The sequence below is a fragment of the Acomys russatus genome, chromosome 9, assembly GCF_903995435.1.
Source record: "Acomys russatus chromosome 9, mAcoRus1.1, whole genome shotgun sequence".
Classification (NCBI taxonomy): Eukaryota; Metazoa; Chordata; class Mammalia; order Rodentia; family Muridae; genus Acomys; species Acomys russatus.
Genome location: NC_067145.1, coordinates 18,174,569 through 18,202,410, shown reverse-complemented (window position 1 = coordinate 18,202,410; position 27,842 = coordinate 18,174,569). Strand labels below are relative to the sequence as shown.

The following is a 27,842-nucleotide window of genomic DNA, read 5'->3' as shown; positions in this document are numbered from 1 at the left end:
TTATAGGTTGGAAAGAACACAGTAAAAAATGCGTCTTCTGGAAATGACAGGACCAAGCATTTATGAACCCACAGTAGTCACTTCAGAACAAGATCACGCCAGGCAACCATTCAGTGTGGATGGGGAGGAGTTTATGGTGTGTCCAGACAGGGCTGAAGGGTTAGGGAGAGTTGATGACTTCCTTAAGGTAGATTGACCATGCTCTAGTAAATGGCGTCACATTCATGAGAACCTATATGGACAATACAAAATGGATTTTGCATGCTAGGAGAAAAAAAAAAAGACTACATGAAGTTGGAAGGAAACCAAAGGGAGGGTTGTGGTTCTGGAGAGGAATTATAGGGGAAAATGGGGGCATAATCAAAATACAATGTACACACTGATGAAATTTTCAGAAAATTCATTAAAATTATGGTTTTTAAAAAGAAATTTAAATAATATGTACAGAATAAATAAAAGGATTTGCATGGATTCATAACAAAGATATAGGACAAGACACAAGGATATCACTTCACACTCTCTGCACTATTGTTAATTGCAATGTGCAGAATTTGGAATCTCATTTGCCAGAATATAAAAAAATGTTGCAACTCTACAGGAAAATAGTTTGTCAGTGAAATAATTTAGCAAGTAGTAACCACATAAAACAGCAATTCTACACTTAAGAATAAACTCAATAAGAGGGATATGAGACATTCTTATCCTAGTATTTTCATGCATGTGAATGACAATATTATTAATAACCTAAAAGCAAAACAGCACTGAAACCCATTAGAATGGAGAGTTGAATAAAATTTGCTAGACACATACGACGTAGGAAGCTTTATTTATCAGTGAAGAGCTATGGAGGTTGTGATGACTCAGTCTACGACGTGAATCTACCATAAGAAATTATAAGTGAAACTGATCAGCCACACATCAGCACACATTCTGTAATTATTCTGCAGCAACCACCAGTTCCTGCAGATATGGGCCAAGGGTTTCCTTACTTTTCAAGAGCAATAAACATATTTCTGTATTCATTGTGATAATGGAGGAACAACTAAATTATATAATCTGAAATGACAGACATATGCCATGCCAATCACATAAAAATGCATCTCTTAAAATATTTTTAAATTTTCTGCGTCAACCTGAGAGAATAAAAAGCATAATTTCGGTCCACATGGCAATTTTTTTCACTATTAAATACTCCTATACCTATATGTATGTTTTTCATAAGTATGTTGAAATATTTCATAATGATTCCTGCCACTTTTGTCTACAATTCTAAACTGAAGCTAAATGGTACCTTTTTTGTATTTACTAACATATTAAGACACCATTATCAAAAAATAGATCTTTATATACTTTTTGTTTCATTTTTACTGACAGTCAAACATTCCCTATATATATTTTTTTAATTTTAGATGTTTATGCAATGCCCTCTATCCATGTCTAGTTCCAAAGCTTTGTGTTGTAAGATTTGTATAATGAAGGTATCCTTATACTTTTGAGATTTTCCATATAATTATATCATTGCAAATTTTATAAGTGCTAATTCAAGCAATAATATTATAGTGACATCTAAAGGCTGAACTGCCAGTTGATAAGTACCCATGTTGAAAAGACTTGGTGGCATAAGCGAAGTTTAAGTACAAAGAACAGAAAAGTAGCACAATTAAGAGGAAAAAAATCAAGTACTCTTGACTCAAAGATGAGGACTAATCATTCTATAAAGCCAATTTTCTAACTTCATGCTGAGAAGAAAGTGAGGGAAAAGCTATAAAACTAACTCATTACATTCAGAATCATGAATGACTTCACCTATACATCCTGTGAGAGTCTGAGAAAAAATGGGCAGTACCTTGCTGGCCTGGAAATCTGCGCATAGGATATCATGCACAATAACTCTTTTCCTGGGATACCTAAAGCAGTTTACCTTTTTCTGAAGCAGTCACTGTAATATTGTACCATGGTGTTTCTTCTCTATCAAGTACTTTTGAGGTCTTAATAGTTCCAGTATTGGCATCAATATTAAAAAATCTGTCCTCTTCAGCACTGTGGTTGATAAAATACCTGAAAGAGAATGGAAATCGTCTTTGTAAGTAATGATAAATAAGCACAATATAACATAGTAAAGAGAGCTATTAATTCAAATCCATTCAAATGCAACTGTAATTTCTATATTTGATTTAAGAATTCTTTAACAACTAAATTTTATGGAACTTCTAAAAGTTTTTAATCATTAAATCACATAATAAGTGTACTACAGAGAATTCTATAATTAACAAACTCCATAAATAAAAATAGTGCATTGGAAGCTGGAGACGTGGTTCAGTAGCTAAGGGCAAATACTGCTGTTGCAGTTAAGACATCTTCACTTCCAAACCCTCACATCATGTAGATCTCAGCTATATACTGCCAGCCAACATTTCAGTATACCAAGGGGTGTTTCAGTAGATGACCCCCCCCAGATCCATGAGTATATAGTTAGCACAAATTGGACATTATATATTATATAGACTCATATAAATATAAATATAATGAGTTGGAATGGATTGGTTGCAGATCTGGGAGAAGTTGGAAGGTGCCAAGGATTTAAACATATTGTACAAATGTAAGAAATTCTGAAAAAATTAATAAACATATATTAAGATGAGGTCTAATCTCCTACATACAAGGAGAATTTTGAATTAATGAGATGCTTTAGTATATCAAACACTCTTGACTCAAAGAAGACAATGATTCATTCTACTTATGTATTATACAGAATCTTTATACACTGATAATGTGAATATAAAATAACCCAAACATTGATAAAATTATGGAAATTCCACAAGAAATGAAAAGAGATACAGCACACAAATCACCAGTGTGATTTCTGGTTTACTTTAGGAAATTTGTAGTTTAACTAAACACAGAAGATTTTTGCACAAAATATTTGTTACAGAGTTATTTACAGTAGTCATATTAAGAATTAACTTAAGTCTCTTTCAATAACGAATTGATAAGTAAAATATGGAATACACAACATACTGAATAAATCTATATTACTTTCACGAAAATGGCTATAACTAGATACTGCACACCTTTAGGTGTACTCCGATTTAAACATATGTCTGAGCGTGTTGGAAAATGAGAGCTGTAGGGGAAATAACGTGGAAGCAAAATTATCTGAGAGAAGATATGAATCTAATGGGACATGGAAAGAGGGAGGAGAGTGTAGGATTAAGTATATGAAATTCTTGAATTGGAATGCACTTATGAAACCCATCACTATGTGCTATGAATTAATGCCAATAATTATTATCCACAAAATAATCTTGTAGTAACATTTTGTAGATTTGTCACTGCTACATACTTACTATGTTACATGTGCAATAACCATCGAAATAGTATCTAGTCATGATGTAAAATATTTAGTGTCAATATCACTGGATTAGGAAATGCCAAAGATATTAGCAGAACACAACTCATGAAGATGTTTCATTAGAAAGTTAAACAATGAAGTTTCTCACAGTAAGCAGATTAAATCTCTGATGGACTCATAATATGATGCCATTAATCAGAAGTTGTGAAAAGTAGAAGGTAAAGTTTCACTAGAGGAAGTGTATCCCAGGAACAGGAATTTGAGGCTTTATCTGCCCTAGCCTTTTCCTGCTGCAATTTCACTGTTTGATGCTCACAATGGCATTCTTCTGATATATGGCTCCAACAAATGATTTTCTATTTCATAGTGGGTTCAGAACACTGGGCTAAGCAAGAAATGAGTGAACCCTTTTAAAATTGTGAAACACAATACATAATTATTCTTTTTTCTTTTTCTTTCTTTCTTTCTTTATTTATTTTTAATGTATTCTTGTTACATCTCAATGGTTATCCCATCCCTTGTATCCTCCCATCCTTCCCTCCCTCCATTTTCCCCTTACTCCCCTCCCCTATGACTGTTCCTGAGGGGGATTTCCTCCCCCTGTATATGCTCATAGGGTATCAAGTCTCTTCTTGGTAACCTGTTATATTTCCTCTGAGTGCAATCAGGTCTCCCCCTCCAGGGGACATGGTCAAATATGAGACACCATCCTATTGGGACTGTAGATGAGAGAAGCATGGGAAAATAGCAAAGTAGAAGGATCCAGAGGGTCCTAGAAACCTACAAGTAGAACATTATGATAGGCAGATTTGGGCCCAGGGGTCCTGCTCAAACTAAGGCACCAGCCAAGGATAATCAGGCGGTAAACTTTAAACCCCTACCCAGATCTAGCCAATGGGCAGAACATTCTCCACAGTTGAGTGGAGAGTGGGATATGACTTTCTCACGTACTCTGGTATATAATTATTCTTACATTGCTTTTTGTAAGGTATATACTTGATAACCAATAAAATAAAACTAATATAATCTGGTGAGAGTTGCTTCCAATAGGTACCCATTAATAAAGTGAGGTATTCATAATACTCCAGACAGAGATTATTGGAAGTACAATAAAGTTGCTGCTAATTCTTAAGTGTTCAGTAGTCCATAAAAGCCTTCTGCAGATAGGAGTTGAAAAAAAAAAGGGGCATGTAAAAAACTAAAGGGAGGATAGAACCAACGGTAGATTATTGAATCTACCCTTCAACTCAAGGCCTTAATTGTTACTCACATATGAGGTTATTTTTAATCCAATAGTATAGAATTTTGTATACTGATGCAAATCATCGTCATGTCAAATACTAGTCTAATTTTATTACAGGAATATATATCCTAGGTCTAACATAGATAAGATTTTACATATATATATATATATATATATATATATTATTTCAATTAGCACTTCAATTACCAACACACAGGGAGACAAGCTATGATTAAAATAAGTATTCAATATAGCGAATGAGTACATTTAATGATGTTTTTCCCCAACAAATGCTATTTTAACGAAATCAAAGAGTTTTTCATTTGTCAATCAATATCCCGGTGATATTGTAGAAACAGGGTAAAGATAATTTTTTTTACATTCAAGTGTATTGGGAAAGTTGTTTTTCATTTCAGTAACAAAATCTCATTTCTCATAGGTACTTGCTTTATTCATTATAGACTTCTCTTTCAAAAAAACTTAATTTCAAGCATGTGTTAAAATATGTTTCTTTACTAATTTTCTTTAAGAATATTAGTTAGACTAAAATACAAATAATTTTTATTATTATCCTTTGTATACTTGTAAATACACAATATAGATGGTAAAGAGAATCCATTGAGAGTTCTTTCTCATGTAGTTGTTTTCTAAGGTGCTTGATTATGAATAATAGTTGAAAAAAGCCTTTATTTATCTCAGATCTTATGGGATAACATGGAAACCTGCATTTGTCTGCAGTGAAACTAAAGGTCACACCTCTGAAAAGTAGCAAGCGCTTATTTTATATTTAAAAAAAAAAAACATTTTCTTCAGAAGGCTAGGGCAAGAAATATATTAACCATACAAATATCCAGAAAATAATCATTCTTTTGTGAATTAAATTTTCAATAAATTTGTAAATAAACTAAAAGAAATATTTGTCATACGATAATTATAGTACTATACTCCAGTGTCTAATAAAATACTATGAGAAAAAAAAGGTAATGCAGATTATATACTACGTACCAGTTGCCTGTATTGTCCTGAGAGTTTGTCTGTGTGTTAATCAAAAAGGACTGTGTGGTGTCAGCATTTAATATCTAAATTTTGATTGAGACCTCAACACTTAGAATTTCTATCTCAAGATGTTGTTTATTAATGAAACCCAGAGGGGCTGCTCTAGCCATCTGTGGGCTCCTTAGATGTCAAGTATCATACGTACACGGTGTTTAAAGTAAAGTCTTAGACATGCTTTTATTAACTGTATGTAATTGATTGTAACATATCTCAATGTTAATGCAAAGTCCTTTAAAAAAGGACTACTTTTTTTTTTTTTGTCTCTATTCATGTTTTATTAAATGATTCTGGTGGACCATCACCATTATATTTGGAGAATCTGGTACTTTTTTGATTAAGGAATTCTTATGATAGAACTAAAATAACAACATAAATTAGTCAATGTTGTAAATAAGATAAATTCTACATAGATTTGTCAATTGAAATCTATGAGTCAAGTACTTAATCTCAGATCTTTTTCTTCCAATTTAGCTTCTTCGAAGTTGCCAATCTAACTATAGCTTTATTTTAAAATCTCCGTCCTTCATGTGTTTTTAGCATTCCCAGTTAGTGGAGAACTGTTCATTTATATTCCATCATACACAATGTAAATATTACAAGGAGGCATAGCAAAGTCAGCATACCAGAAAAGATGCAGTGAACATCCTGGCTGTATTTACCCACCCACATTCTAATAAATCTCAAAACAGGCTACATAAACATTTACATTCTGAGCTATTATTTAAAAAAACAAGACGTCATACTTTAAAAATTTATTTACAAACTGATTAATAGTTTAAAATATAATAATGTTTACATTTCATATGTAAGCAAACAAATTAAGTCTTTGGGACCATGTAAAATAATTATTCATTTTTTGTTCTTTTTTCCTCTCTTAAAGTAATTCAAGTAAAAAGGATTATTACTTAATAAATATGTAGGAAAATTTAGATTCCAAGTCAAGTGAAGGAAGTAAAGTTGCATATAGAGGACATTTTATGTAATTTTAGCTTCAAATATTGCTTCTTGCAAGGAATGGCTATACTTTTCCATTTTATGTACTAATATTTAATGTTATGTTTCTGTATTTAAAATTCTTACATATATGACCCACTTTATTCCTTAGATATTAGAAAGAAATGGAAAGACACTGTCATCACTACACCCACTTCCTTGTGTCTATATCAATCTATACAAAAACAGCCTCCAGTTATGATCATTAATCACTGGCTTTTTGGTTAATTAAAACTTCCTTGATTTCCTAGCAATTAAAATTCAAGTTTTAAAAATAGGCATTTTGGCCAGGCTTGGTGGCACTCACCATTAATCCCAGCACTCGGGAGGCAGAGGCAGGCAGATCACTGTGAATTTTAGGCCACCCTGGTCTACAAAGCAAGCCTAGGCCAGCTAAGGCTAAACATGGAAACATTGTCTCAAAAACCAAACGAAAAGACACTTTGTTTTTGTTTCTTAATTGAAATTTTACAGTGCTTTGTAAAATGTGTAAAAATTTTACTTGTAAAAATGTAAACTCTAACCATTATCATACTATTTCATAGATTTTCCAAGGTTTTTGGGGGACTGGGTGTATTCAGCCTACTTGAGACAGGATTTTGTATTTTCCAGCTCTTCCAAGGTAAAATTCCTTGATTCAGCTTCTATTAAGCTAGGAAGTAAGCAGACTGTCTATACCAAAGAGCTCTCAGTGCCTGTAAGCTCACAGCTTCTGATTTAATGTATTTTTAAAGAAAAAGTGATGATTATATTTCTGGAAATTTCATGTGATTTTGAGCTAAACAACAAACAGACAACGAAGAAAACAAAACAAAACAAAACCTTGATATAATTTGCTATAAAAATGTGAATAATCTAATACTTTTAAAAACTTAAGTATAAAAGAATAAAATTAAGCACAATTTCACAAATTCCTCTAAGATTGCAAATAGTTTTATTACCAATTGTGTAAATGGGAAATTAATGCACTTCCTGGCTCATGGCTCAGAGTACTTTCATTAATTACTACAAACATTTGATCCCATGAAAGAAAGACTAATGGGGCTTATTTTTATTTTTGTGATAATTTTTTTCCCTATTTCATTGTTTTCACCTTGCATCCTACATGAATGACACATTTTTATTAAAATCAAGTACAAATGTTATGTAAATTATACACACTAGGAACAGCTTTAAAGTTTCTAATTATTTCAAGACAACTAAAGTAAATTCATTTTACTTTTTGAATCAAAACAAAATATAAAATAATGGTTATGCTAATAAACCAATTAGCATTTGAAGACAATGCATCAATCATCTCTCTGTAGCAACATTTAATGCTGTGAGGGTTCTGTTCACCTTCCAATAACATGTGGAAAATACTTAGGCAATTGGAACTATCATGGGGCAAAAAATTGTTCGTAAAACTAGTTTATTTTTTAAATGGATTAGAGAATGTGGGAGCATTCACATGAGCATGCACCCTATGATTTATGAGGACTAACACTATATTCCATAAAGATCTTTAAAATTTTTTATGAATAAATTTTCCATAACATTTCATTTATGTTCAGATGTATCAGAGTTTCTCCCTCTTAGCCTTATGTGTATTTGGGGCCAGAGAATTCTTTGTGATGTGATGTGAACTGTTTTACTGATTGAGTATCCTGAGTTCTTTTCTGTGTCTTTCAGTCACTGTCCCCACATTGTTGTATTCTAGACACTTTTAGCCATCAAAATGCGTAGACCCAGTCTTTGGGAGGTTTAAAGTTGTAAGACCGGGAGAGGAGTCCTTGCAGATGAACCAAGTAGCTAGTTTGAGAACACATGCGTACAGAGGGTATGCCATCATTGTAATGGAACATAGGAGGCTTCCCTCAACCCAGATACACCAAGATCCTGAAATGGAGCTAAGAAAATAAAGGTACACTGTTTAGAAGTTGGCTATGTTGTAATTAGATAAGTGCCAATCATGTCTTTTCAAAAGTTTTTATAAGCATCTTGCCATCTTATCCAACCCCAATTGGTCCAGCATTTCAGATTGTCCTACACAGGACACTAATTAAGCCTAGAATTTCTCAACATTTAAAAACTGGAACACAAATGCTATTCCTAGCAAACTGTCTCTGTCATCTTCTCATTTGGGAAGCTGCTAACCTGCAGTCCCTGTATACTTCAGATAATTAATTTTATTCCGTCTCAAGCCTCTGATGGGGTTGAAAAACAGATAGTTTGGTTTTACAATTAAGCTTAGTTGATTAGGGGTTGAGATGGTTTTAGGTCTAGATAGATGCTTTAAGTTGATAATAATGAGATATGACAGATATTAATTTACATTCAGAAATTTAGATTCACCATAATAGGAAAGATGTTTTCTTCATGATTGCCTAATACAAAAGCCAAAACACTATCAATGTAACATTTATATAATCCATGATTGTTTCATAGTTCTTTTTGCTATAAGTAGTTTATTGTATATATGTATAATGATATAAATATATATGTAAAATATCTAATAAAAAGAAAATTAATAAAACAAACTAGAGCAAAAAAGGTTATATGACTACCTAGGACTACCTTTTTTATGATTACCTGTTGGTATGACTGCCTTGTTATATCCACTTTGCAATCATGCCTTTGTTCCAGGAGGACATTTGGATTAACTTGCTATGCATATGTTCTGCTCCTGTAACCCCATCTATTTTGGTTGCCAAGGCCCCCATTTGGAAACCCTCTACACTGGAACTATAAAAAGTTTTGTCTTCTTCACCTCCAAAGCTGATCATTTGAACTCTGACTTAAGGCTGGACAGCCTGTGTACCCGGATACTAAAGCTGCTTTAATTATTTTGCCATGGTGACTTATATTTGTAGTCTTTCTCACCCATCTTTGGGATTGAAAATAAAACAAGAGTGAAGCTGTTGAACCTACATTTTTATGGACAATATTTTCTTTGTACATATAATCTTTAAAATTAAACAGACACTATAATCAGCTTATAAAATAAAACGGAGTATTTCTACAAATAATACACAAAGGGAAAAATGTAGTAAAATATATTAAAGATTGATGATGACAGGGTGTAGCATTTTTTTTTACAATTGTATTCTTCGATAAATTGGCTTAGATTAAGCACATTTCTCCCATTCACATTGTGGTATTAAGCTATAAATTCTGTAGTACATCCTCACACATAAATAAACCTTGAAACTAGGAAGGGATTTGTTGGGAAGAAATGTTTAAGTGGAAAAAAGAGAAGGATGAGAGAGAAAACCAGGTGAAAACACTAAAAATCCTTATAAAAAATACATGAAAATGTCAGACAAAGAAAGGGTTTTTGTTGTTGTTGTTGTTGTTGTTGTTGTTGTTGTTGTTATTAGAGGGTAAACGACATAAATAAAAACTTTATTAAAAACTAGAAATTTTTAAGGGTGTAAAACTTTCTAAAATAGAAATTAGAATTCAATGGAGATAAATATAGACAGAGAGTCTAAATGCGTATGTGTAGTTCTTTTTGCAATTGATAAAATAAAAGATACCTTTTCATTATGTGAGAATATTAATTATTCTTGTTACATTATATAAGAAAATTTAAGATACAGAAAGCATTTATATACTTAGGTTTGTATTAAACCTTTCATTATATTCTACTTCCATCTGATATATATTTCTTTATTTAAATATAATAAAGTTGAGAACTACAAATTTGAAGAAATACCACTCACAGTGCAGTAAAGAAACATTAGTCTTTGGCCTTTCAAGTCTAGACTCTGAATTACTGTTCTACATTTCCTTAAAAACAGTAGCCTTTATTGAGTTGTGGCTACATTCAGAGAATTCTGCTTGATGATATGATTAAGTTACCTTAAGAAATAAACCAAATCGTCAAGCACTTGTGAGATCAAGAATATACCATACCTTACTAAGCTATTAGCAATGTCTGGATCCTGTGCCAAGACGGTGCCAACAATTGTCCCAATCTTAGCATTTTCATATACTTCCATGACATAGGAGGGCATAGAAAACAGCGGTGGTTCATCCACATCTCCAACGATGATCTTCAGCATCGTGGCATCTTTAAATGGACCCAAGTGGGAAAAGCGGAAGTCCAAGTGTGTATTTGCTCCTTCAATGTTGAGTGTATAGGACTTTTTTTTCTCATAGTTCAGAGGCTGTAAAGGAAAAACATGACAGCCAATGGTAAAAGTTTCACATTTTTCAGACATAGAGTTATTTTTTATATTTTATGAAAACCATACTAGGTATAAGCCAACTTACTTTTCTTTCAAACAATAGCTATAATATTTTCCTGAATTGTGATATCCATACAGGAGTTTTAGCAACCCAGGGCTTAATCTGTAGTGATCTTTGCATAGCCCTAAAATGTAGTAATAACTAGATACACAACTAAATTCTTCTCGGGAAAACAATATGCCTTTCCAGAGACACGTTTCTAGTTAGTCCTCCCCATCTTCCATCCGCCAGAAATTATTAAATGGATAATCTAAAAACATCTGCTGGTAACTTGTTTAAAACGTGAATTAGCTGGGCAGTGGTGGCGCATGCCTGATATCTCAACCTTAGGGCAGCAGAGGCAGGGCTACCTTGGGAGTTTCAGGCCAGCATGATCTACAGATCTAGTTCCTGGACAGCCAACACTACACACAAAAACTCTGTCTCAAAAACAAAACAAAACAAAACAAAACAAAAAAAAAAAAAAAAAAAAAAAAAAACAGAAATAAATTGATAACTATGTAACTAAACAAGCAAAAAACATAAAACTTGAAATACCTTTTGACATTTATGTGATTTTCTCACAGTATTTCTTTGTTTTAGTTACATATTTAATCTACTTTGTATCTCATATTCCTTATTACATTATATCTGGAACAAAGTTTTAATAGCAGCCTTTTTTCTTTGCTTGGTTATAACTATTTCAGCTTTGACCCTATATAGCTAGGTCATTATAATCATTTTAGTTTCTTCCTTAATTAAACATTTTCCAAGTTGGAGCATTCTGTGTTTTTGTGGAAAGAACCGTTGTCTGATGCATTAAGAAAAATTCAATAATTGAACTATATAATCAGTCCTTTAAATAATAACTACCTTGATTAAAAATATATATTGGACATTATAATTGAATAATATTAAATGATATTATCCTACACTTTGTCCCAAAAATGAGATTATGTTATTTTAGGATACAAAAATAGTAAATATGTATTTTATATTAAATTTTACATCATATTGATTATTATTCATATTAGCATTGGTACAAACTAATAAAGATATACATGTAAATAGGTGAATTTACTCTTTTCAAAATTATTTTATTTATTTACTTACTTATTTATTTTTTAATTTATTCTTGTTACATCTCAATAGTTATCCCATCCCTTGTATCCTCCCATTCTTCCCTCCCTCCCATTTTCCCCTTATTTCCCTTTCCTATGACTGTTCCTGAGGGGGACCTCCTCCCCCTGTATATGCTCATAGGGTATCAAGTCTCTTCTTGGTAACCTGCTATCCTTCCTCTGAGTGCCATCATGGGAGAATAGCAAAATAAAAGGATCCAGAGGGTCCTAGAAACCTACAAGTAGAACATTATGATAGGCAGATCTGGGCCCAGGGGTGCTGCTCAAACTATGGCACCAGTCAAGGACAATACAGGCGGTAAACTTTAAACCCCTACCCAGATCTAGCCAATGGTCAGAACATTCTCCACAGTTGAGTGGAGAGTGGGGTATGACTTTCTCACGTACTCTGGTGCCTCACATTTGACCATGTCTCCTGGAGGCTGAATTTACTTTTTGAGAAATGAAAGTTTGTAAAATGCTAACCATTGGGTTCATTTTTTTTTTTTTTTTTTTTTTTTTTTGCATGTGGGTCTGTTAGAAAAAGTGATCTCAGATTTAGTTTTAGCTTTATGAAAATTTGATTAGAGAAGTTATAACAGATCGTACGAGAGGCTCTCTTTTACTTGGAATCTATTGACGTATTCATTGAAGCTACTCATCTTGATAAATGTCTGTTTAAACGAGTACCTAGAACTATTTCATTCCTTTTGCTCCTAATTTGAAACTGCACTGATTGAACATCATAGCTTTTTTGTTCTTGCTGGAATCAGCTATATCCATTCCTGATAGATGGGCTTTGATACTTTCCTTTACCCAAAGGCCTGTCCTAGTAAATATTGGTTGCTTATATAGAACATCACAGGATTTTTTTTTTATACCAGCAAACATAATCTGGCAACAGGTCTAAATGCATGGATATTCTATAACAAAGAGCTAGCAGATCTGCTGTCTAATCAGGCCCACATCCAATTTTGCAGACTCTTTCTGTATCCTTAGTTTTTGCATATGGAAACATTAATTGTTTATGTTTTATTAAATACATAATTCCTTTTGTGAATACATTACCCATGCCTAAGCATCTCTCCCAGACTCCATGTCCAGCTATTTTCATAATGAAGATGAAGCTTCAGCATGTGATTTGGGGGAATCATTTATGCCTCATTCAACATCAGAGAGAAAGGGTACCAAAAATGTATTATTAAAGGGATCCTGTAAACACAATCCTCAGTACTACTGATGACCATTTCTTCTGATTCTTCCTTATTGCTTTGAAAATTGGACTTCTTAGGTTACAAATACTATATAGACAGGATAACATCTATTTTGTTTCAAATCAGAGCTTAGAACTTGGAGGTCCCTAAAACCATAGTGATATGGGTAAATATGGATCTCAGTAGTCATTTTACTAATTTTATTATATGTAAGTAGCTTATTTGAAAAATCAAAAAAGCTCAAAACTTGGGCATAATTAATCCGCTTATATGCACATAGAGTAAAAACCGTATGCATTTAGATTTATACACTTTTAACGATGGCTAATTAAATCTAAAGTCTGTAGTCTACTAATTGGAGTTTTTTTGGGGGGGAAAGAACTGAAACTAAAAATAAATCCTTAACATAATTAATGACTCTTTCTCCAAGAAGACCTAAGTCTGGTCAGGATATACATATTGAACATTTTTTCTAGCTTCCATTCTGCTTTCAAGAAATAAGAATCTGTCTCTGAGTGCTTTATAAACCTCACACAAATTTAAGTGTGCTATTCTAAAGTTTGTGAACATTTGGTGCATTTTGAAGATGAGGTTTGTGGTGGATAGATGCTCAATGTTTACAGACCATACTTACAGAGGGCCTTCTGCTGGTTCCCAGCACCCATATGGAAGCTCACAATTGTCCATTACTCCAGTTGGAAGGAACTTGAACACCAAAAGCACCAGGAATTCACATGGTTTTCATACTCATGGAGCACATATTTAATTATACAATAAAATAATTAAATTTTTACATAACAATAATAAAAATAATTGTGGATAGACACTACCCTCTTTATATCTAGACCAAGCTATGTGTCTATGGATGTCATTGATCAGAAGCAGAAGCCTAGATAACTTATATTTGCTTTAGATTAGTGCTTATAATATTATTTATTAAACTTTCTTTTGTGTATAATGTTTTAATCAATGTTCTCATTATTCTAAAATCCTGGTTATGTTTGCTTTGCTTGTAATACATCATTTCTTTCTCACAACCCTGAGTTTTAAAACATACATCTTCAGTCATTCATTCTTATAGAATTGTAATCCCTTTGACTCACTGAAGTTAGTGAAGAAAATGTTGGTCACATTTAGGACTTTTTTTTTTATGTTACTATTAAAAGGTGTATTGAGGAGAGAACACAGATTTTTCTAACAGATTCTGCTGACAAAATAGATGTCACTTGTCTTAGTGCTGCCCACCTAATGGTAAGGTGCAGGCTGTTTGTGTGGACACATGGTTTCATGTTAATGATCATCTAATATAAGCTTAACTACCTCCAGGCAGAGACAATCATCCTGGGAGATTTGTTTGCCAGGACTGGCAGATGGATGGATAGGGACCATCTGCAGCCACAAAGAAAGAAGTGAATAATGTCAGATTGGGTCAGAAATTTAAAGACAGATTTACCATCACAATTGGAAACATATTAAGGGTTTTCTTTCTGAACAATAATCAGTAATATTGGATTGTCTTATAGAAAACTAGGAGGAAGTATAATCATTCATATATTTTGTATGTATTCAATATCAGGTACATTAATTTTCATATTATAATAACAAAAGTATATACATATTACAATGTATTATGTATCTATATTGTAACTGTGGAAAACAGATACACCTACTCATCATTTATAATAAAAGAAACTATAAATCTTTGGATTTTTAGATTCTATATAGTATTCTTCTGTGGAGCTTAATATTCCTTGTATACATGTTAGTTTCTTTCATCCAAATAAAATCCATCAAACATGGTATGTTAGAAATAGCAAAACATATTTACCCAGTCATATAAATCAAAAGATCAAACTGAAAAGAAATAAAAGGGAAAATTCACTTGGACTATTGATGTATAATGAAAACCAATAACATGAAAAATCTAGGAATTTGTAGCCTAAACCCATAGCATTTTCTACTTAAATACTATAAAGTTATGAAAAGTATATTATAAATCCAATGATTGTTTATGATAAATTAAAGCTTTATCATAATTCTGTTTTATCGTGTCAAATACATGTTTTTATGTAATTCTCAAGCTGAAAGAGGCATTATGGACACAGTGTTTCTCCTTTTTATGATATGAATCTTTATTAAAATAATAGACTCCAGTCCTTGGCAATTATTTTTATTATTATTTAAAGATTCTGTTTCACTAATATACTTGTTAGTGGTTGGGTGTGATTATTTGAATCATACTTTACAAGACTGTAGATCTGGAACAATCTCCTGGGTGGAATACCTCATTTGCATCATTAGTTTGTATTTAGTGTGAGAGGCAGCTAACCTTACAATGTTTCTGCATCAAAAATCATAATGATAAATTAAAATGCTTTGGAGAAATTCCAGGTATATAAACAAAACATTGCTCTGTAGGTTTTTTAATTCATTTGTTTAGCTTTCTTTCTTTTATGTTTAATTAGGATTTCTTTTAGGTTTAATTCTTAGGAAACAAATTATGGCCATCCAGTCTCTGTGACCTGTGTTTCTTTATTAAGTCATTTACTGTGATAATGACTACTGAGCAGGGTACTGCATACACTAAGTAAATAATCCACCACTAAGTAGTTAATAAATCTGAAATGAATGAATGAATGAATGAATGAATGAATGAATGATAGATGCATTCAGAAGAGGGCATCAGCTTCCAGTATAGAGGGTTGTAAGCCACCATGTGGTTGATGAAAATCAAACTCAGGACCTCTGGAGGAGCAGACAGTGTTGTTAACTGCAGAACCATCCCTCCAGCCGTGAATACATGAATTATAACTTAAAAAGCTACACTCACTATGATATACTGCAGGTAGCAGCTTTTCTAATTGACGGGTGAGGCACAGATCTAGGAGTATAGCAATATGTCATCACGGGCTGTTTTATTGATATGTTCATTTAACAGCATAATAATAATAGTGTTTCCTGAGTGCTCATGACCTAGTTACTCTCAATTTACTGGCCTTGTTTTCGGTGTCAGATGTATGTTCCATCTAACGGAGCTGGCTTAAGTCTACCCAAAAAGTGGTTGTTCAATCCAATAACATTTGTAACAATATTCTGTGGGAATATTTGGCAGGCAGGCCCACTTACCTATATGACAGGTACATGGTATGTAACAGCGTTTATGCCTGGGGGAGATTGAGGCTAAGAATCCCAGTGCTCTAGAAATATGCACAGTATGCTTCAGCATTGCAAATGATAGGCAGGACGGGTGAAGCTTCTGGTTTCTAATTGGACACAATATAATTACTCCATGTTTAATGACGTAAGTAAGTGGTATGTTTATCAATAGGGCTTTACCATCAGGATGTGGAAGGTAACAAATAGAATTCTCCAGTGCCCATGGTGGTTGGAGGACTATGAGACCTCCTTTTGGCTAGCAAAACAAAAAGATGGCACCTGTTCTATTATTGTGGTTTTACTTCGTAACCTATGATGTCTATTTGGGACATTGTGTAATGTATAATATAAAACCGTGTGTGTGTGTGTGTGTGTGTGTAGTGTAGTGTAGTGTAGTGTGTAAGTACACACACATATATGCACTATATAAGTATAATAGAAGTAACTTTTTAAATTTCTCATATATATATGTATATATATACACATTTAGGAAGCTTTTAGAATATTAAGTTTCCGTATGCCTTTACAAAAACCATTTGCTGTTAGTTATTCTGACTAACACTCTCTACTTTATTCTTCCCTCCTTTCGCTTCCCCGTTTAAACCTCTACAAACGAACAGTGTGAAGATAGCAAGTGACTTTGGGGTACTCTGTCTTAAATTGGATGCCATTACCAAACTCCTCACATCAGGACTCAGATATCTATGAATAAGAATGATTGCAAAAGCCAAAAGCGATTAATGACTTCCAGGAAATGTGTCTCCCAGTCACAACAGGACTAAGGGACATATGAACTCACAGAGACAGAGAGAGCTTGCACAACACGACCACATATTGAACCAGACAAAAATTTAAGCATGGAAATGGCTAGTAGGCACAAAGTCCTACCTCTAAGAAAATATTTATAATGGATACCTGCTAAGAAAAGGGAATAAATTCCATGTTCTCCAATGAAGTGACAGTGGCTATATCAACAATACTTCATGGAAGGTATCAGGAAAAAGTGGCAAACATAAAGTTCTGTCTTTTTTCTATGCTTGTTTTTGTTTCTCCATTATGTACTTTTTATTGTTGTTGTGTTTTGCTTGAGAGAAAATGAGAACAAAAGTGTGAAATGTAGGGTGGTGTGAAATATCTTGGTGAAATTAGAAGAGGGGAGAGAATGTGAAGAAAAAAATATATATAATATTTTAAATGCTAACAATGTAGTTTTTAACTACACTAAACTAGATTAGAAAAAAAACTATATTCAGTAAAGTGAAAAAAAAAAAGACTATGTTATTAAACTTGCTTGTTGCCATGCCTCATGGTATTGCTTTGATTCTTGTGATCTACACAGTAGAAGGAGTGAACTGACTCCAGAAAGATGTCCTTTGTTTTAAGGACGTATGCCTGCATGCAAATGAAAGCACCACCACATATCCCAGCACACACATATGGGGGTGGGGGTGACAGAGAGAGAGAGAGAGAGAGAGAGAGAGAGAGAGAGAGAGAGAGAGAGAGAGAGAGAGAGAGAGAGAGAGAGAGAGATTTTTTTTAAAAAAAATACCCAACAGTCTTTTGTAGCCAAGAAATACACCTTATTGGAAAAAGTACCACAGGATGCTTTAAAGTCAAAAGATTCCTTATTCAGTGTAGGGACTTTGCTAAAAACTGTGTTTCTTGGCATTCCTTGGTTACGTGTATGTTCAGACATTACTGGTAAGTGAACCATCACTTGATGTCTAGGCACTCTGATTGCACTGTTACTCAATATCCAGCCAGTGATGCCAGGGGTTTGTTCAGGAATCTCAGCTTAGCTGCTATGGGTAATAGAGTTTCCTTTCAAGACAAACATAGATTTCAGACAAGGTAAGCACTGAGCTGAGTCAGTGGACTGCAAAGCTGCAGGCTCAGAGAACTGATTGGAGCTATAAAGGGTGGTCCTCAGGACTTGAAATCAAATGAAACGTACCTTGCTAGATTTTAAACTGGTTTTGTAGTAGAAACTTATTCCATCCATTTTGTCAACTTTAAGATGTCAGGTGTGTTAACTGCATTCTGTGCCTCTCCTACCACTGCATTTGACTGAAAAAGGGTTATTTTCTAAGCTTATAAATCCACAGATAAAGATAGTTGGCCTAGTATCAAATATACTCAGTTTCACCAATATTAGATTTAGATAGAAGGATTTGGGTCTTCGGATTGAATTTGTTGAGCACTGATATTTGTGAATGTGTTGAGGTGGGGTTTTGCGATGCATGAAATAGACAGGAATTTTGGAGAATTAGATGCAGACTTTATATGTAGTAGCCAAATTGTGACCTAAATATACACACACACATTGACATGTAATACACATGCATATATATATATATATATATATATATATACACATGTGTGTAGTAGGTAGTCACACAACACACACCCACACACACCCATATATATACAGTATATTATATTATATTATATATGTACATATATGTACATACAGGTGTGATGAGCTTATCTATTACACACATATATGTGTGTACATATGTGGGTGTTTGTGTGTTTGTGTGTGTGTATGTGTCCTCATCTTGGACATGCAAGTGAGTGCTAAATTAAACTATAATAATTCTTCCAATTAAAGGTGTAAATAATGTAAAATATTGTCACCAATGCACAGAGATTGGTGCCTATGAACCAAAACTTTCTGAGAAACACTAGAAGAATGCTTGCTAATGATGTGACCCTTTCATACAGTTCCTCATATTGTGGTGTCCCCAAACCCTAAAAATATTTGTTGTTACATCACAACTGCAACATTGCTATTTTAATAAATCGTAATATAAAAATCTGATATGTGACACTCAGAGGGGTCGCCACCCACAGGTTGAGAAACAGTGCTCTCGAAGCTGAAAGAAGCAAAAAAGGTATATCATCAGTTGCTGTGGAGAGTGCAATGTAGAGGTTAAAACTCTAAGGGAAATAGTTCTATTGATTCAAGTGATTTTTGTGAGTGATATTTTGGTATACTTTCCTGAAAAGCAATGGACATAATTGGATTTATTTAAACATGCAACAGAAAGGATCCATCATTTTATTTCATGTGTCTGATGGGCAAATAGAACTGGATTTATTTGCCTTTCCAGATTAGATAGAGCTAGTAGAATTGGATGTAGGGTGAGATTTTTACAGAAGTAATCCATTTCCAAACAGAGTTTACCTTATTTTTAAGTCTTTGTATGTGTGACTATGAATATATTTGTGTAAGTACAGGAATGAACATGCCACTGCCTACAAATGGAGTTCACAGGACAGACTTGTGATGGCCCTGGTCTTAGATATTGTTTGAAAGCAAAATCGCTAAAGTTCTCAGACATGCATAATCAGTAGTATTTGATTTTATTATTTCAAGGTGCCTTCTCACCATAGGAATCCTGGGATTATGTTGATGTGTTATTGTGTTGACTTTACAGGTCTTCTGGAAACACAAACTCAGATTATAATGTTTGTCTAGAAAGTTCTTTACTCACTAAGCAATGTCTCCAGCCTGTATCTATTTTTGAAATAGATATGTGTGTGTGTGTTTGTATGTATATGTGCACATATACATGCACACATGCACATATATATGTTTAATAAAATGGTACATTATGTATTTGCTTGTTATCTTCATACATGAAAAGTAAGGTTATCAGATACAAAACATTTTCTCATAGTCATTTACTGAGAGTATGGCAGATATTGGTACAAAGATATTCAAACATAGTATCTCAGCAAATGTCCCTGACATTCTCCCACTTCTCAAAAAGTGCTCTTTCTAAATTAACTGAGATTTAAAAAAAAAACAAAAAACAAAAAACAAAAAAAACAATTCAAGGGCAAGTGAAGGACACTACAGTCACCCGTGCTTTGATGATACTGAACATCCATGCATTTCCCCCCCAGGAAACTGTGTTGTCTAACTCATATTCACATCTCATGTATCTTAAACAATATTTGTGGCAGGTAAAGTGACTAATAGTCCTCTATCACTTTCAAATATACCCATGTATAAAGGGTTTCCTACTCACTTAAGCATGCAAAATGACATATATTTTTGTAATATGAATCGTCAACAGTTGCATGTACCCTAAATGTTTAATGTAAACAGATTCACTTAATCCTGACATATTAATTATGCAATTGTTCCTTTCTTACAAATGAAGAATAAGAAGCCGTAGATGTTGAGGAATTTCCAACAGAACGAAAGCTTTAAGTAATTTGAATGTGTTTTCAATTCATGCCGTGTACTCACAGTTTTAAGGGTGATGTCATATTGTTGGACACCTGACAGGTAAAATAAATAGGATGGCATAAAGTACATAAAGAATTAAGCTTCTTTGCATATATTGTCCTCAGAAAAAAATAGTTCATTCATCATCTTTTCAACAATTATTTTTAAAAATAAATGAGTCAATAAATTCTCTATTTCTAACTACAAGGTATTTGTTATTTTGTAATTTCCTTATTTAAATAATTATATTTCTATCAAACTAACAGTATTTGGGCAAATTTCTTGATTTTCTTGGTTTCTGCAAGAAGTGCGTACCCACGGGTGATTTTACGTTCCTTGGGCAGTTGGCTACTTTTCTTTAGCTACTGCTCAAAACTCTAATTTAACTACTCACTATCAATGATGTCAGTGTGATTTTCATAAAAGATTTTAGTGTCCTAAATTTGTCTCATTACTCTTAGTAACTGCCTTTGCTTATCATTGCTCTTTCTCACATATAATACAGTGCTTTGATCTTAATATTAATGCATTTCACATTTCTGTTGATGATTTTCATTTATCACATCAGTCTTGCTTCACTCAGCTTTATATATTTAGGACATTTTAATAGTTTCTCATTAATTTCTTCTACTGTCCCTTCAACCACCCTTGTGTGTTCTTCCCCTTGAACTATATTACCTTGAAGAGTATATGGACACTGAAACTATTATCTAACCCAAAAGAATGGGCAAATTTTCATGGAGTACAAGCAGAACTAAACGTTTTATTCTCAAAGGCAAAAGGAGAGATATTCATTTATATGCTATACCTATATTTGGATTTGCGTTTCATGGTGAGTATATAATGATTCAGTTAAGCTTCCATTTCCATATATTAACATTTGATTTTAATAATGGAAAACAGCCAAATTGCTAATAGTAAACATTATCATCATTACTTATATTTTTCTTCAAAGCTTCCATTTTAAATTATGATATGAAAACATAATGGAAGATAGGATTATTTTAATTAGTGATTCCCTGTTTGACCTTCTTTGCTTGGTATGTTTCGGAGTCCTTTTTGAGTTTTTTACAGGGTGATGGAAAACTATGGACAGTAAAGTTTATGCATATGCTCTCTTGTTATGAATTTTACTCAACTGAAGCTTGAGCATTTATTTGTGTATAAGTTCAATATGAATAATACTTAGTAATACATGTTTTACTACTGTGACTTGAACATGGAAAAGGGAAATACATTTCATCTCAAATAATTATTTTATATCTAATAAGACCCAACTTTATATATGTATATGGATGTTTGTATTTATGTGCATATATACTAGGTGTATAAATATATATTTCTATGTATAACATGAATATATAAGCCAGAAAACCCAATTGTATCAGTATTCGTGAATGAATAGGACTAAGATAATCACTATGTATTATATCACCAGTTTCCCACGATTGCACAATATTATTTTATGAATTATATATTAAAGACAATTATAAACATTTAGTGGTGTCATATGATTCATCATTCCAGGCTTGGGGTCATTACTAAAGGTAAACATCAAGAATAGGGTTTGCCCAAGAGCAGTCCTCTATCAAATATAATAGAAATAGAGCAATCCAGCTGATCAAATTGAAATTTGGACACTTATCTACATTGCTTTTAGATGATCAAAATAAATTCCCAAGTACCAGAACCTTGTAAGAATCAATTACTATTAGGATTAGTTTTTAAAAGTCAAATAGCAGACTTTTTTTTATAGTGAATAGTATGTTAGAATCCAAATGTGAAAAATCACGATTATTTTTTTTTTGCTTCTGTGTGCATTCAAAGATAGTTGTTTTATCTTACTTGTTTCTTTGTGATTCAACAAATATAAAAATGTACAAAAAATAAGAACAACATAGCCTCATACTTTAACTCAAAGCAAAAGAATAACCATAAGAATTTGAATAAAACAATTTTCTAAGAAGCAGAGATATGTTACCTGGCATAATCCAAATATGATTATAATAGAAAATATATCATATTTTTTTTCTTAGAATCAACCACAGTGTCTCTGTGGTCACTAAACGCATGTAGTTCATTGAGTTATTATATACATGTAATACATCCAGATACATAAAATAATAATAATATGTTAAATGGGTATATGTATTTAAAGCATATATATGGAGTTATTCACAAATGGCATCCTACAAACCCTCTCTCCTAAATATCACATGTGAGTACGAATGTTATTAATTATCCACCACAACCTGAGAGTGTGGCCTATTGTTGACCATATCATTTATGCAATTAAACATAGAGAAATTAAGCTGGTGCCCAATGAGAAGCTTCACCCCTACTGAGAAACATCCACAGGGATGGAAGTTTCTATGCATTGTAACAGAGGAGAAAGCAACTTTAATATCAACTAGCTACAAACTCTATGACTTACAGCAGCAACCTGACTTTGAGATATACTGGTGAGAAAGTGGCATAAATGATATGAGGCTATCCAACCATTTTACAAAAAATTAGATTTAAAGCTGACTCCATTAGGTGGAACTCATATCAAACACTATCTCTCAGGGAATAGAAACAGAAACTAGATAGGTCATGGGTTTGAGGGGACAAGGTACTGTATTATTCTGTTAAAGGAGCATAGCAATAAAATCCCCATTTTTGTATCACTACAGTCATAGATCAGAGGATTGATTGACTGCTGTGAGAGAAGCTTCTTATTGTAGTAGATGGGAATTAACACAGAGACCCACAACTGTACAATTTATAGAGAATAAGAGCATTGGATCACTCAGACCTGCTAAATGTATTAATCATAGCTTTCATGAAGGCTCAGGAATATTTGCAGGAGACAATTTTGGAAATATTGTAAGTCAAAGGCAGTGGATGGTTCTGAGAAAACAGTGTTTTCCAAACATGACAGGACTGATGTACATATGAAATCAAAGAAACAGAGACAGTATGCTCAAGACATTTCAATGGTCAATATTTAAGCAGGAATAAAGAGAATTAGACACCAAATCCCAATGTTAATTAAGAAGCTATGTGAAGTTGAAGTTAATACCTACGAGTGAGGGGATAATCAGTGCTCTCCTATGGAGTGACAGTAGGCATCTCAACCATTGTCAAAGGCAGAGTTTATGCTCAGAAGTAGTTGGCAAACACAAAACAGGCTCCATATTTTTGTATGATTTTTGTTTTGTATTGTTTTGGTAATATTTATAACTTTATTGTTTTATTTGTTTGTTTTGGTTATCTTTTTGAAAAGGAGAAAGAATATGAAGTTGGGGGGGTAAGGAGGTAGGAAAACCTAGGGTACGTTAGGGGATGAGAAAGAATACAATAAAAATATATTTTATGAACTTATATTTGTAAAGCTAATATACACAACAAACAAAAAGCTATATAATAACAAGCAACAATAAGCCTACTATGATACAGAGCATGAGATGATCTAATTAATCAAGGATAATGGTAGATAAATTTTCACAGGAAGTAGTAATCAAGATAAGTTGAGGTTCATCTACAACAAAATCTGCCTATCTGAAGAATAGTAAGTGAACTTGTCTTTTATTTATGTGAATACAAAGAATAAATAAAATGTCATACATTAATCTTAAAAATAAGTAGTAAAAGCAAGAGTTTAGGTCTTCAGTGAATAGATGAATAGAAAGTGAGATCAGACAGAAGATGATAATTAATTGTGAAAATGGTGGTTGATAAAGGAGTTGAGATAATGACTAAAATTGGAACCTTAAGTTTGAAATGACGGTTTCCAGAGAGATGGCTCAGGTGTTAAGAGGAATTGCTCTTGCAGAGGACCTAGATTTGATGGCCAGAACTCACTCGGTGATCCATCAACATTTATATCCAAGTGACTCTATGCACTTTTTTCACCAGACATGCATATAAATATGTTCAAGCAAATACACATAAATGTATTCTAAACAAATCAAATTACGACTGAACAACTTTTGTACAGGGGATCTCTTTGTACAGTGACCATAATACATGGTTCTCGAAGGCTACTATACACAATCCCATCCTCCATCTTCAGATGGTTTTGTTAAAGAAATGAATAGAACTTTCATTTTGCCTTATCTTTCTCGCCTTTCCACCTCGTCAGGCTCCATTAAAGTATGAATGAAACTTATCAAAGAGTATTTACAATGTACCATGCCATGCGTCAGTGGATTCAACTTGGCAATTTCCTGATGAAGGGACGATATGGGCTGGGATGAGCCAGTATGCCTGCTGCTGATTTATAGAGCAGCACTGATTTTGATCTGTGAGGAGATTAGCTTTTCTGCTTTGCTGACTCAGGTGAGCTGCCTTAGAGATTAAATAAGAAACAGGTTTTCAAGGACTGCTTTATCTGTGTCTTGCCAGCTGAACCAGTATCATCTGAAGGTTAAAACACATTGAAGAACAGAGCTCATTTTAAAATTGCAATTACTTATAAAGTATACTGCAATGAAATAACTGATAATTTGATATGTATTTAAAGTTAAAAAATATTCTAAGTGCTAACATTTATTCAACTAAGGAAATATACCTAGGAAAGAAAGCTCGGGTTTTAGACAATAAGAACTAAGTATCAAGACTATTTTTAGTACATCTTCACTAACCTTTAGCCAGTTGAAATAGTTTTACATATCCATTGGATGCATAGAAAATATGATGGAGTCAATCAAATATACAAATATTTGATCGATAATTTGCTTATTTAGAAAATAAACTATGGTAATGGAGGTGGTAAGAGCTCTTCATTGTCCTCGTAGATGTAAAAAATACTTGTATTTTTATTGGTATAGAAATCTAGCTACTACTCATTTTATTTCTGAAACTCTAATTGTTTTGGATTAAATAGGTAAGGTCTCGAAAGACTCATGTGTGCAAATGCTTGGCCCGTGGGGAATGGCACTATTATGAAGTATGGCCTTCTTGGAATAGTTGTGGCTTTGTTTGAAGATGTGTATAACTGTTGGGGCAGGCTTTGAGGTCTTATATATGCTCAAGCTGCCCCTAATGTTGAACACAGTCTCCGCCTGGCTGCCTGTTATCAAGATGTAGAACTCTTAGCATCTCCATCACCTTATCTGCTTAGATGCTGGCATGCTTCCTGCAGTGACTATAATTGACTAAACCTCTGAAACTATAAACCAGCCCCAGTTAAAATAGGTTGTTTGTTTTGTGTTGTTTGATTTGTTTTCTTTTATTGGAGTTGCCTAGGTCATAGTCTTTTCATACCATTAAACCTTAGCTAAGATTTTAATATTATTTTAAATTTTATAAAATTAAAAAGGCTCAGTACTAGGACGACCTCAAAATAAGCATCCTCTAATGCATTTTTAAAAATTAATGATTCTCTTGAGTTATCTCTTGCATTTATTCTCTTCTGAGGTTTGTAGGGAGAGAGTTTTTATTCTCTTTGCTTAAATTTATAATTTCCCATCATGTTACTATTTACTAGCATCATGACCTTTTTTACAATACTAAAAAGCTTTCCAAACAAAGTGATATGCTTTCATTTCTTTATGAAATGTTTAATTCCTACACTTTTTTAATAGCAACATGATATTCATGTTGTATAAATATAAACTAGTCAGTCAAAAGACTAGAAAATATTTTATATCATACAGGTAAATAAGGATGTATGAGACACATTGGCAAATAACCAATCAAGATGGAGAAAATCACTTCAACATCTTTAATGTAATATACAAACTTACTCAACTCATTTATGGACTTACTCTACAGGAGAATTACCTAGGAGCTTGCTAAAATATAAAATACCCAGGGCCATTGTATATTGTCTTGAAAACATGCTTTAACTCAGACATTAGGACTCTGAAATTTACCATCATATGAAGATGAAATCTGAAAATATTTAAAGATTTGGAAACTTTCCATGATAATTTTCCCTGTACTTAATGAATTTTACAAGGACTTTAATTTATTGTAATATTAAAAGCAAAAACTAAAATAAAATAAAAAAAGAGAGAAAGAACCGATGATTGATTAATTAATTGTTTCATATAACTGACTTAAAGGTTCTTTGACTGAAAAACAATTTTTTATTTTCTAATGAGAGTAAGACAAGACTTTTGTGTCAGAAATCTATTGATATTTTTAAAATCATATAATTACTTAAATAGTGTTATGGTATAACACAGCTAATAGCAGCAAAAAAATTAGCATTCACAATAAATCTACTGTTCTAAAATACAAAATTTTGCTGCACAAACATAAGTATTTTGGGAAACATCTTATTCCTGCCCATTTTACATGAATTTAGAGAAAAGTGGATTAAATATCATTGAGAATGAGAAAACAGGAAAAATAAATAAAATGAGTCATACACTGAAAATGTTGGACATTTAAAGGAAGGACGATGCAGATTGTAAAACTTCAGATTCAAATGAATGTGAATGTGAGAAAAAAATGCATAGACAAAGATATAAAGATTAACCAACATTGTCAACAGAGAGAAGGCAGAAACGCTTAAAAAAAAAAAAAAAAAAACAGATCGTAGCATATATTTTTCTCAGGTTTTACCTCTGTCCAAATTTCTCTGGCATGTCATAATCACATCAAATAAAAATTAAGGGTAAGGTATTGCACATAAAAGAAAATAATTAAAGCATCATCAAATTTTGAGTGGTATTTTTCTAAGAGCAATAAAGAATATTTTAATAGGTGCATTGATACTAATCAAAAGAGACATGTGCAGATACATAATTTTAGAAGTATGCCTCTTGAAAACTGAAGTAAAGTACTAGAGTCTGAACTTCACAAATATTATGAATATGAACACATACACATATGTGTATACATATATGTGTGTGTTAATAATGAACTCTGTATCAAATCTTCCTACCATAGCAACATATATTCCCAATAAAGGATCTGAAAATTCAAACACACACACACAAAAATAAAATTTAATTCCATCTCAGAGCGAACGTACTAAAAATCTTTGGTAGGCTTTCATGAAAGTTTGTGATGAAAGAATGACTCTAAGAGGAGATAGCGCCGGGCGTGGAGGGGCACGCCTTTAATCTCAGGACTCAGGAGGCAGAGGCAGGCAGATCGCTGTGAGTTCGAGGCCAGCGTGGTCTACAAAAGTGAGTCTAGGACCGCCTAGGATACATAGAGAAACCCTGTCTCGAAAAAAAACAAAAAACAAAAAACAAAAAACAAAACAACAACAACAAAAAAGAGGAGATAGCAAGTTTAAATTTAAATAAAGATT

At 33.0% G+C, this 27,842-nt stretch overlaps 1 protein-coding gene across 3 annotated transcripts in view; it reads right to left on the bottom strand.

Moving 5' to 3' along the window:
* Cdh18 (cadherin 18) overlaps window positions 1-27,842 on the bottom strand; it is a 406,710-nt gene that overhangs the window by 63,584 nt on the left and 315,284 nt on the right. For all 3 annotated transcript variants that reach the window (XM_051150995.1, XM_051150998.1, XM_051150997.1), the window contains exons 7-8: window positions 10,542-10,795; window positions 1,922-2,058 (exon numbers count right to left, since the gene is read on the bottom strand). In XM_051150995.1, the coding sequence (XP_051006952.1) occupies window positions 1,922-2,058; window positions 10,542-10,795 (391 nt within the window). The remainder of the gene's footprint in view (window positions 1-1,921; window positions 2,059-10,541; window positions 10,796-27,842) is intronic.